Raw genomic sequence first — 12,867 nt, forward strand, 5'->3', positions numbered from 1 at the left:
TCTTCTCAGAGTCAGCCACAGTTTGTTATGATCCACACAGTCAAATGCCTTTGCATAATCAATGAAACACAGATAGACATTCTTCAGGGAGGCTTGAGGACAGCCATATCTGACCCCTATTAACTTGACAAGAGGAAACTGCCCCCATCTACAACATCCACAGCACAAAACCAATTCACATGAGCTCAGACATGTCCCCTGCACTTACCTATCTGTTTTTCTTAATTCCAACACCAAACTTACTGCCAACCAGGTTTGAAATCCACTGCAATAGCTATGCATACCACTCAGAACCGTGTGCATAGTTACAGGGTTTATTAGAGACGCTAACAGGTAACAATGCAGGTTGGCAGCAGGATACAATCCCTCAGTCCAGACAGCTTCTCAAATGTAGACGCAGCTCTGTGACCTTCATCCTCACAGCTCACGACAGTGTTCCTAAGTTTCCTTAGTCCTGCTTGTCATGGTGTCTGCCCTAGGTCCTCCAGCAAGTGTGGGTGACTGCCTCTGATGCTGGCTCTGTGGGGCAGCAGCCCCAAACAAGCTCTCTCAGGTCAGCTTCTGGCTCTCTGCTGAGGCTACTGCTAGTCTTGAGCAGATTCCGATCTGGCTGGTGCAGGAATCTCTGGCTCCAAGGATGTGTGCTGCTTCCTCTTCATTGTTGGTTTTAGGATTCCCAAATTTCTGCTGCTGAATCCACTCAATTGAATGACAAGACTACCCAATCCCCTGTGGATAGGCTACCACGTTTTATTTACATGATCCAGCCCATCCACTTGACAAAGTCAGACTCAGACCCACTATGTGGAACTGAGAGACAGGACTGTATCTACCGGGTTGAAACATCTCAATTGGCATTCCAACAATTTCTGAAACCTAATTTATTTTTGCCAATGCCATTAGTGATGCCTGGATTTCTTCCTTTAGTATAATTGATTCTTGATCATGTTGTTGTTCCTGAAACAGTTCAATGTCTACAAATTATTCTTTTTGGTACAATAACTCTGTATTCCTTCCATCTCCATTTGATGCTTCCTGCATCATTCAGCATTTTCCCCACAAAATACTTCAGTATTGCAACTCAAGGCTTAAATTTGTTTTTCATTTGTTTTAGCTTGAGAAATATTCTTGAGAATGTTTTCTAATTCCAGGCATTTGCCCATGTCATTAATATACTTTGCTTTATCTTCTTAAGCTGCACTTTGAAATCTCTTCAGCTCAGCATTTCTTCCTTTTGCTCCTCTGTGTGTGAGAGAAGATTTCAGATGTCTCCTTTGGCATTCAGTTTGGTTTTTTAATTTCCTTCCTTTTTAATGACTTTTTTGCTTATTTCATGCATAATGTCCTCCCACAGCACGTCTGGTCTTTGACCACTAGTACTTGATCATAAAATCTATCCTATAATAGTTTCTAAGTTTAGGTGGGACATAGTCAAGATCTTATTTTTGTTATGGTGGATTCATTTCATTTTCTTTCATTTCAGTTTGAACTTGCATATAAACAATTGTTACTCTGTTTCACTGCTGTCCCCTGGCCTTTTTCTGAATTTCATATTGAGTTTTTCTACCATCTCTTTGCACAGATGTAGTTCAGTTGATTCTTTTGTATCAAACCCAATGTTTTTGTTGTTATGGACTGTGGAATGACAGCCCACTCATAGTGCACCCCTTGTGGTTTTCAGAGGCAGTAATTCACACAGCAGGAGAATGCCCATCATTCTCCCACGAAGCAGTTGGTGGATTAAACTGTGCTGGCAGCACAACCCCTTACCACTAAGTCACCAGAGAACATGAAGGGAAACCAGGGCTGGTGAGATAAAGGAAGATTGCCATGAAACTGTATAAGCAGAAGAAATAGGAAAATTCTCCACAGAGGAAATATAATGCTCAGACATGTTCATGATGTAGAAGGTACATGGGAAATGCTGCTACTACTCAGTATTCCATGATTCCCCATGTTACTTTTGGCAAACAAACATATAACTCTGATCCATAGAGTTTTCAAAGTCACAGCAGAAAACTATTTCCAAAGCAGATTTATAGGTCTTTCTTTGGAGGCAACCCTTGGGTGGATCCAAACCTTTTTGGTTTATAGCTCAGTCTTTAGTGATTCAAACAGGGACTCCAATTACTGCTAAATTCCCACATTATTCATCTAATAGACTAAGGCTCACTGATTTCCACTTCTGCTCAAATAAAGTAAAAGGGAACAAGTTACCTTACAACTGTACCAACTGAAACATTGGACAAAATTCCATGAAATAACAGCTCATGACACTGAATATCAGTAGCACAAGAGAGTGACCTATCCAAGGTGGGAAACAAAGGGGGAGACAAGTGAGGAGGGATCCCTACATTTGCCATACCTTATTGTCTGAAGAATTCTAGGCAGCAGAGCCTGAGTGTCTCTTTGAGTTAAGGAGACAGGGCTGGGGGCCTGGAGAGCCTACGCTGGGGACCCTCCACAGCACAGCTGTAGATAGGAGACAACTCCAGAGAAATCGAGGGTTCTTCTCAAGTATTCAGCTTAAGTACTGATCTCTTTAGTCTGAGAAACCAATAAAAACTAAGAAACAACTCCAGAGAAATCCAGAGCGTTCTTCTCAAGTATTCAGCTTAAGTTAAGTATTGATCTCTTTAGTCTGAAAAACTAATAAAGACTAAGAGACAGAAATTCTCCTGGTTTGTCCCATTTAGTGCTGGGCATTCCAGGAAGGATGAATTCAACCATGTTTGTGCTGATATTCTAACAGTGACAGATTGTTCAGGGATCTGAGCCAATGCCTGGACTCCATGGAGACTTTCTTCTGCTGTGATTAGTCATGTATATATTTGGGTCTCTGGAAGAAGAATTTGAAGGGGTTCATTTTAGACCATACTATGGAGACTGATCTGATAGGTTCCAAACAGATCATATCAAATGTTACCTTCGTTTCTTTCAGAGAGTTTATGCTTAGGCAACAGGAATAGATAGGACTTTCAACAGATGGCCTTATCCCAGGTAATTTCAGGACTGGACTCTTCCTGGTTGGCAGAGGGTATCTCTGTGGTGTCAGCTTGGCTCTCCATGCTAGTTTCTGGTGAACAGATGCATTTAATTAAGACATCCCTGGAAGGCAGTCTTGCCGGAAAAGGATTTTTTCCCCGCTTTAAATCTCAAGTCACAAAAGAAGAGGAGAAGATGACATACCATCCTATGCCTCTGACTGTTAAATCTCTCTGTGATGCCCAAGGCAATGATATAATGGACCTTTTAAGATTTGACTGCAAGTGAGTGATTTCTCCTATTGAAAAGGAAAGAATTCCTGGAAGTTGCTCTTTAATGTCCCAAATGACATCCCCCAACCAAACAAAAAAATTCCACCTCATTGCCACTGAGTTGGAGTGGCTCATGGTTGACTCCCAGACATAGGAGGAGACGGCCCATCTTTCCCCCAGTCACTGGTGGCTTTGAAATGCCAGGGAGGCAGTACATTTGGATTAGAGGTGCAAATCTCTACAGATTATGGCACCAGAGCTCTCCCCAAACCACGCTATTTTTGCTGCTGTGTACTGTAGAGTCAGTCAAAACCAACTTACAACTGACTCTCCTGTGGGTTTTAAAAGGCAATTTAATTGCACGGAAGGAGATCGCCCATCTTCCACAGAGTAGCTGGTGGATTCGAACCGCAAGGTTTTGGGATGGCAGCACAACTCCTTACCACTACTAGGTCACCAGAGCTCCCTAAACTGCTATTTTTGTTATGTGTTGTTAACTCTGACTCCTGGTGACTCAATGTACAATAGCCATGAACCTTGTCCTATCCTGAGCCAACCTCATTGCCTCTGACATACCTACCCTCATTACTCCAGTTACTGTAGCAATCCTTCTCATCTGGGGTCTTTCTCTCTTGCACTGTTCCTTCACCCTTCCAAGCATGATGTCCTTCTTCAAGGAGTCTCTCCTGGCAATATGCCCAAAGTTTGTGAGTTGGAACTTCAAAATCCTAGTCTCCAAGTAACAGCTTGGTTTCACCCTCTCCAGAACAGACCTATTAGTTCTCTTGATAGTCAATGGTATGTTCAATACTATTCTCCAGTACCTACAACTCAAAGGCATCAATTCTTTTTCTATTATCTTTGGTTATTACAGCTCTCTAATGCATGCCAAGTAATTATGAAGACCATGGCCTGGATCAGGTGCACCTTAGTTTCTATCCTTGCTCTTAAGCATTCTGGAGAGGTCACCAACAGCAAATTTTCCTAATGCAATTTGTCTTTTGGTTTCTTGACTGCTAGTTCAAGAGTGTTGATTGTGGAACCAAGCAAGCTCATATTGCTAACAATCTCAATCTCTTCTCCATCTATCATGGTGCTGCCAATAGGCTCAGTGGCCAGAATATTTGTTTTCTTGATATTGAGCTTCAATCCATATTGTAGACTACAGTCCTTGACCTTCTGCAGCAAGTGCTTCAAGCCCTCCTCAGTTTCAATAAGCAAAGTTGTTTAATGCAGGTTGTTGACGAATATTCTGCCAATCCTGATGCCACATTCCTCCTCATAAAGCCCAGCCTCTCAAATGATCTGTTCCACATATAGCTTGAAAAGGTATGGAGACAGGATGCATCCCTGACACATTCCTTTCATGATTTTAAACCACGCAGTGTTTCCTTGCTCTGTTCTGATGACTGCTTTGGGGTCCAAGTATAGATTTGCATGAGCACAATCATGCGTTCAGGGATTCTCATTTCTTCAAAGATGGCCACATTTTGTTGTGATCCACACAGTCAAATGCTTTTGCATAATCAATGAAACGGATAGACAATCCTCTGGTACTCTCTGCTTTCAGCCAAGATCCATCTGACATTGAGGATATAAACACTGTTACCAACTAACTCAAGCACCTTTAATAATAATTATCAATGATCTTTTATCAATAAACACATTCCAATAGCACCCTCAATAAGTCTTTGTTTAGTAGCACAGAAACTTTTCTTGAAAGTTCATGCAATTTGAAAGAGAGCTACCTGGCAAACTGACTGGATGAGATACATTTTTGTTTTCATTCCCAAGGAAGGTGATCCAACAGATGTGGAAATTATCAAACAATATCATTAATATCACATGCAAGCAAAATATTGTTGAAGAACATCTGAACCCAGCTAGAACAGTACAGAGAGAACTGTCATGAATTCAGCCTGGGTTTAGAAGAGGTTGTTTCACTAAGGATATAATTGCTGATGTCAGATGGATCTTGGCTGAAAGCAGAGAATACCAGAAGAATGTCTATTTGTGTTTTATAGTTTATACAAAGGCATTTGACTGTGTAGATCATAACAAACTATGGCTAACATTGAGAAGAATGTGAATACCAGAACACTTAATTATGCTCACATAAAACCTATACCAAGACCAAGAAGCTGTTGTCTGAGCAGAGAAGGGGAGATGGTATGAATTACAATTGGGAAAGGTATGTGTCAGGGCGGAATCCTTCCTCCATACTTACTTAATCTATATGCTGAGCAAATCATTAGAGAAGTTGGACTTGATGAAGAAGAATTTGACATCAGGATTGGAGGAAAACTCATCAACAACTTATGTTACGTAAATGACACAACCTAGTTTGATGAAAGCAAGGGTGACTTGAAACATTTGCTGTAGAGGATCAAAGCATGCAATCTTCAATATGGATTACATCTCAACATCAAGAAAACAGAAGTCCTCACCAATGGGCCAAAAGGCAATAAATATTACAATGTTGCTATTGTGTACCAGAGTCAGAATCAACCCATAGCTGAGTCTTTGGTGAGCTTTCAGAGGCAATTAATAGCCGGAGAGGAGACTCCCATGGAATAGCTGGTGGCTTCAAACCACGTGCCTTTGGGATTGCAGTGCAGCTTCTTGCCATTAGGCCACAAGAGCTCCATAAATATCATGATAGATGGATTACAGACTGAAATTGCCAATGATTTCCTCTTTCTTGGTACCAGTAGTTAAGAAAACAAGAAATATTGCATTGGGCAAGTCTGCTGTCAGGAACCTCTCCAAATTACTGAAAAGCAAATAATGTCAGTGTTAGGACTAAGGTGCACCTGATTCAAGTCACAGTCTTTTCAATCACCTGCCATGAAAGCTGGTAATGAATAAAGATGGCAGGAGAAGAAATAATGCCTTTGAGTTGTGGTGTGGAGAAGAGTGTTGAATATCTATCTCATGGTCTGCCCAAAGAGCAAACAAACATGTCTTGGAGAAAGTGCAACCAGAATGCTCCTTGGAGGCAAGGACAGCAAAGCTTTGTCTCACATATTTCGGGCACATTGCTAAAGAGAGGCTGTTCCTTGAAGAGGGACATCACGCTTGGAAAGACAGGAAGATTCTCAATGAGATGGGTGACTATAGCCATGGACTCAAGTGTGCTGGGGATGGGAAGGGTAGGACAAGACAGAACAAGACTCAGACTTGTTCAAAAGGTCACTATGAGTCATACTCAACTCTAAAGCACTTAACAGCAACAACCACAGAAACTTTTACCATCATAAAAAACTCTACCCAAATAATTTAAAGGCATCATGGAATAAACTATTACTGCTCAAACATTCCTCTTAAAGTTCTAGATTCACAGACCAAGAAAAATCTCTGAATAAAGATTCTTTGGCCAAACTCTTTTTATTGTTGATTTTCTTAGTGTGAGTTTAGAATCTCAAAGCTTCCAGTCTCACCCTTTACTTTCTACCATAAGCATGATTCACAGCAGAAATTTAAGACCTATGCTCCCTTTAAATTAATTTCTGACACCAGTGGGTTATGGACCTTGCGTGGCTGCATGGAATGCTGGGTAGGATGGTGGGTAAGCCACATGTATATGGAGTCTTGTAGCGCTGCTGCTCCTGAAGGCATTAGGAGAACGCTGAGGCCCTTAATCCTTACTTTTGTAGAGTTCCATAAGCAGCCTGGAATTTGCTAACTTAGAGGCTAGTAGTAAATATCCTTTTCCAATCATGCTTTGCTTCCCACTCATACTGAAGTTGTGGCTTTACTAGTCTTTTAGTTACACATTGTAAACACAATAATCCTTCTGGCTGTGACTTTTCTGTGAGTGGAAGAAAAATACTGGAACTACATGTAGTGTCCACTCGAAGAAATTAATTTTAGTCCTTGTTACAATTAGTTCTCCTTCAGTTATATAATCTCTTTCAACCATTCTGTGTTTATTTAAAAACATAATAAGGCTCATTCTATTTTGGAGATAAGTGTAACTGAATCAGTAATTACTCATGTGATCAGCTACTTTCTTTACCACAAGGTACATCCCAAGAGCTGTAATTTATTCTGTGTATTTATAAATCTTTTCCAGACAATTCACAGAGAATAAAGTCTGACTCTGAGTCTTTTTGTCTGAGATTTCAGGAGTAGCTTGGGAGACAGTCCCTGAGAGCCTTTTCAGAAGAAGAGGATGCTCGGCTGATACGCTTTGGAACCTAAAGGTACAGAATGGTCCTAAAGGGAATCGTGGCAGATCCTGAAGGGTTAGGAGTAAAGTGTGTTTTCAGAGAGTGGTCTGAACAATAATTTCTTAACATTTATTGAGGGAGGTCTGCTGGCCTAGTGGCAAGAAGCTGCACCATAATCCCGAAGGCATGTGGTTTGAATCCACCAGCTGCTCCATGGGAGAAGGACGGGCAATCTCCTCCCATGTGATTAACTGGCTCTGAAAGTCCACCAGAAGGTCAGCTATGGGGTGGTTCTGACTTGATGGCACACAACAACTCAAAAGTGGTGTGTTTTTCTGGTGGTTCAAATGCACCAAATGCCTCTGAGGGAGGAAGATGGGCAATCTCTTCTCGTATGATTTACAGTCTCTGAAATCTCACTGGAGGGTCAATGATGAGTTAGTTCTAATCCCACAGCAACAATACACAAACACAGCTCACTTAGCCTTCACATCATCCCTATGATATTATCAGTATCCCATTTTAGAAATGTGGAACTTGAAACATAGAGACATTATACAAACATGACCAAAGTCACAGAGACAGATAATGCTACAGCTTGAGTCAAGCCCAGACTCTTAATCAATGCTCTATTGTTGGCCTGAACTTGTAGTGATACACTCAAACTCAAACTCACTGCTGTCGAGCTGGAACCAACTTATAGACAAGGCTATAAATTGCATGAGAGGAGAATGCTCATTTTTCTCCCAGGAGCCACTGGTGGATTTGAATCTCCATAGAGGAGAGGCCTTTGGTTAACAGCACAATTCCCTGAAGAGTATGCTTATCAGAACTCCCAACCTGCACTGACAGAAGCCATGAAATTAATATTGAACATCAGAATAGGGGTCAAGGATACAATCTTTACCCTTCTCAGTTTCCTAAATCTCTCTGGCTTTGGACTTGGGCTTGTCAATGTCACAGAAGAGGACTTTCCAATGATAAATTTGCACAGTAAGAATTTACATCAGTCATAGTCCACGGGGTGCCTAGAGACAGCCAGACACCATGACAGCAGCCCCACTAGGAGTGTATACCTGATCATTCTATCAGATATTAACCAGTGAATGTCTTTACAAGGAGGCTGTGCAAACAGTGTGGCAGGCATGTGGGCAGCAGGGTCTGACCTCCACTGACTCCATAACAGGGAAGAAGTCCATCAATAGCAACAGTAGCACAGACAATTCCAATGAGGTTAGACATACCCTGACATTCTACACTTCTTTTATCATTTCTAACACCAGTGGCCCCTCTCATGGCTCGCATTAATACTTCTACTCGGTTCAATAATTCATTGCAAAGGCCACACAGAATTCACAAAAAATATCCGTGATATGAGGTTTATTAGGGAAGTGTTATTGTTGCTGTTGTTATGTGTCGTCGAGTTGTTTGCAACTCATAGCGACCCTATGTACAACAGCCCTAAACCATGCTCTATCCTGTGCCAATCTCATTGCCTCTGACACACCCATCCTGAGTACCCCAGTCACTGAATCAATCCACCTCATAGAGGGTCTTCCCCTCCTGCGCTGTCCCTCCACTCTACCCAGCATGATGTCCCTCTCCAAAGACCTGTCCCTCCTTACAACATGTCCAAAGTATGTCAGACGAAGCCCCAGAATCCTTGCCTCCAAGGAGCAGCCTGGTTTAGTCCTCTCTACGATGAATCTGTTTGTTTTCTTGTCAGTCCATGGTACATTCAATACTCTTCTCCAGCACCACAGCTCAAAGGCGTCAATTCTCCTTCTATCCTCCCTATTCATTGTCCAACTCTCTGATGCATAACAAGTGATTGCAAAAACCATGGCCTGTATCAGGCAGACCTTAGTCTCCAGAGAGACACCATTGCTCTTGAGTACTTTAGAGAGGTTCCTAACCGCAGACTTTCCCATCACAATATGTTTTTTGATTTCCTGGTGCCAAGAGTGTTGACCGTGGAGCCGAGCAAACTGAAGCTGTGAACAATCTCAATCTCTTAGCCATCCATCCTGATGCTACTGATTGGTCCAGTGGTGAGAATTTTTGTCTTCTTGACATTGAGCCTCAGTCCATACTGAAGGCTGCAGTCCTAGACCCTCTGCAGTAAGTGCATGAGGTCCTCCTCAGTTTCAGCAAGCAGGGTTGTGTCATCTGCATAACGCAGATTGTTGATAGATCGTCCACCAATCCTAACGCCACGCCTCTCCTCATAGAGCCCAGCCTCTCGGATAATCTGCTCTGCATACTACCTTTCAACCTTTATTAGGGAAGTAACCATGTATAATTCAGGTAGTGAAAAATCAGGATACAGCTCTGATTCACTCAGACAGGCTCTTCTCATCCATACTCATAGACAGACCTCTCTTTCTCTTTCTATTTCTGACCTTCGGCTACGTGGCCTTAACCTCTGCCCTGTTCAGGCAAGTGTTACAAAGGTCTCTTGGTTTGGATAATTATGCACCATTCTCATTCAGCCAGTAAACCTAGGTCTTAAGGTGCTGGGTTCCAGGGGTTATCAGCTTGAGCTCAGCTCTTCTCTCTGCTCAGTCTCTGATTCTCTGTCATTTCTGATGATACCAATACCACTGCTGACACTAAAGTGCTTTTTGAGTTGCTGTGAATTGGCCACTTTATTTTTTGGGCTTGCTCCGTTTTGAGGAGGAATCTCTGGCTCAAATGATTTGCTGTACTCTATGCTTCTTTGTTTTCAATGAAAGTGAGATTCCTGTTTTTCACCTCTGAACTTGCTAAATTGAAGCCTGGTGAGCTGGCAAAACTGATCAACCCCACATTGTTTTACACACCTTCATGGAGAAAGTGCAGCCAAGAGTGTTTCTTGGAGGCAAAGATGGCAGAGTTTGTCTCTCACGCTTTGAGCATATTGCTAGGCAAGACTATTCCTTGGAAAGGGATCATGTTTAGAAAGATTATAAGTGAAAGAGAGGAAGAGGAAGAACGCCAGTGAGATGGATTTGACACAGTGACTGCAGCAACGGGCTCAGGTGTATCTGAGATACTGAGGATGGCACAGGACAGGACAGGATTCAGGTCTGTTATTAACAGGATCGCTATGAGTCGTAATCAACCTGACAGCACTTAACAGCAACAACAATCCAGTTATGTGGTGAAAGCCACACAACCAAGGCCTCATAAAATCATTATGAATAATCTAGTACAGCACAGAGTCAGAGCATGAAGACTCTCACGAGAGAGCACAGTTTCCTTTTGGTATAGGAATAGAACAGGAGCTTAGAGTTTAGAAAACTGGAAAACAAATCTTTGGTCCCACTAGGATTTTCTAGGCTGTAAAATTTAGAAAGACCATGCCAGTATTTCATTTCTTAAAACTTTAGTTCCTCAAGTGTATATTGTTACAGTTAACTGAAATGTGTATTTAGCAAATACTGAAAAAATAGCAGATCTTCAGAGTCATTTTAGCTGACTCTCTCCCGGCCCCTTCTCTCAACTTATTTGAGCTGTTGTGTATGTATGTACTCAGTCAGCATACAGACATATGTAGTCAGCAGTCAAACAGGACAAACTCCTCTCTTCTTGCCCTACTTCTCTCCAGTCATCCTCTGGTAGAGTCCTATGTGTCTGTTTCTAGTCTCTCTCTCTCTCTCTTTCTCTCTCTCTCACACACACACACACTCACACACACACACACACACACACACACAGACACACACACACTCACTTACCCACATTCACTATCATCCTTGCCCTACCTCCTCCTCCTCCTTGTACTATCCTTTCTCCTGAGAAGGTGCCCTTCTCTGAGCAGGAAAACCTGTCCGGTAAACAACTTATAAGGTCTCCTGATTCCTACCCTACCTTTGAAACAAGAGTCTTTCCCCAGACTCAGAATCCTAGAACACTGAGTGGCAGGGACTCCAGAACTGGCACTCTGATGGACTCAGAGCACATAGTTATGTGGAGACAAGACTGCAGTAAGGTATTCCTACTTCTCCCCAAGGATAAAGGCACTCAAAAGACTTACCTATGTCAGGGGCACAGGCCTCATCAGCTTTGGCAGCGTTATCTGCATTCTGGATACTGGAATCTGGAGAACAGAAAGAAGAACATTAAAGACCGGCCCACGATGCCCTTAACTTCTGAGCAGGACAGACAGAATATTAGAGTCATTTTAGGTTCTGTCTGTGCCTCTGGCTTGCTGTAGGATGGATTCACTCTTACATATTGGGGATGGCTTCCCCACTCTAGTCCAAGCTCCAAGAAGACACTACCCATGGCTGGTCCTTCCTCCGACCCTTCCAGTCCAGGCCCAGGAAAGGCCCAAGAGTTGACTGTGCTCTACCCATAGGCCCAGGTCTTTGTAGAAGGCTCTCTTCTCCTTGCCATTTCATAGTGTGCCCTCCCCTTCCTCCAGCCTACCCTCTTATTCTCAGTAGCAGGAATTAGCCCCATCTGTGTTCCTCTTACTGAGAGATTCACCAGACAGTGCTTGCTTCTGTGAGGTCCTGTGACGAAAAGGGTCCTAGTCCTTGGTATTCATACCCATCCCTAAAGTAAGGGAAGTACATGCATGGGTTCTCTAGGAACACAACCCATGGCTGCAGCAATGGGGTTAGAGATGCACAACTCCCCTTACATCTGATGGGAGACTGGTCTACGTACCTGGGCCATTGACCTCGCTGTTGCTGGCCCCCTCCCTCGGATGGTCAGGGGTTTCATGTCTGGGCTTCTGGCTGAAGGCTAGAAAGAGGTGTGTGCTCAATGGCTGAGGAAGGTCCACCTTCAGGTATGCTCTCATGAACAGCTTGAAGACCTCATAGCTAACTGGCTGAGAAGACACAAAAAAGGGAATGATCAGTGGAGAGGAGCAAGGGACAAAGGAGAGGGAGGGAAGGAAAGGAAGATAGGTGGAAAGGCCAGCAGAAGGACGAAGAGGAAGCAATGGGGATGTATGGAAAAGCCAGAGAGGCCACAGAATGACTGGCGTGGAGAGCAGGAGAAAGGATCTAAGAAGGAGGGCTTAGTGGGCCACAGACCCAGATGTGGTTTTCCAACAAGATAAGATGTGACATCAATTTAGGAAGAAAAGGGGGTGAGGACTGGAGGCAAAGGACAGGCCAGAGAGGTCTCTGCCTTAATCCAGGCTAAAGTGAGAATCTGGGCTTTAACTATTCAGGGGCCACGGGCAGTTCAGGAAATCAAAGACAAAAGGCATTGGGAAAATCTGCTGTCAGGGACCTCTCCTGAGTACTGAAAAGCAATGATGTCACTTTAGAGACTAAGGTGTGTCAGATTCAAGTCATGGTCTTTGTAATTACATGCTATTCCTCAGAAATCTGGGCAGTGATGAGGGATGATAGAAGGAGAATTGATGCCTTTGAGCTGTGGTATTGGAGAAGAGTACTGAATATACCACAGACTGTCAAGGGAACTAACAGATATGT

General features: G+C 43.0%; 1 protein-coding gene across 3 annotated transcripts in view; it reads right to left on the bottom strand.

Moving 5' to 3' along the window:
• DGKG (diacylglycerol kinase, gamma 90kDa) overlaps nucleotides 1-12,867 on the bottom strand; it is a 281,772-nt gene that overhangs the window by 215,040 nt on the left and 53,865 nt on the right. For all 3 annotated transcript variants that reach the window (XM_006884101.1, XM_006884102.1, XM_006884100.1), the window contains exons 3-4: nucleotides 12,086-12,251; nucleotides 11,448-11,510 (exon numbers count right to left, since the gene is read on the bottom strand). In XM_006884101.1, coding sequence (XP_006884163.1) covers nucleotides 11,448-11,510; nucleotides 12,086-12,251 — 229 coding nt within the window. The remainder of the gene's footprint in view (nucleotides 1-11,447; nucleotides 11,511-12,085; nucleotides 12,252-12,867) is intronic.

Source organism: Elephantulus edwardii, unplaced genomic scaffold (genome assembly GCF_000299155.1).
Source record: "Elephantulus edwardii isolate Elephantulus edwardi_28Jun2011 unplaced genomic scaffold, EleEdw1.0 scaffold00031, whole genome shotgun sequence".
Classification (NCBI taxonomy): Eukaryota; Metazoa; Chordata; class Mammalia; order Macroscelidea; family Macroscelididae; genus Elephantulus; species Elephantulus edwardii.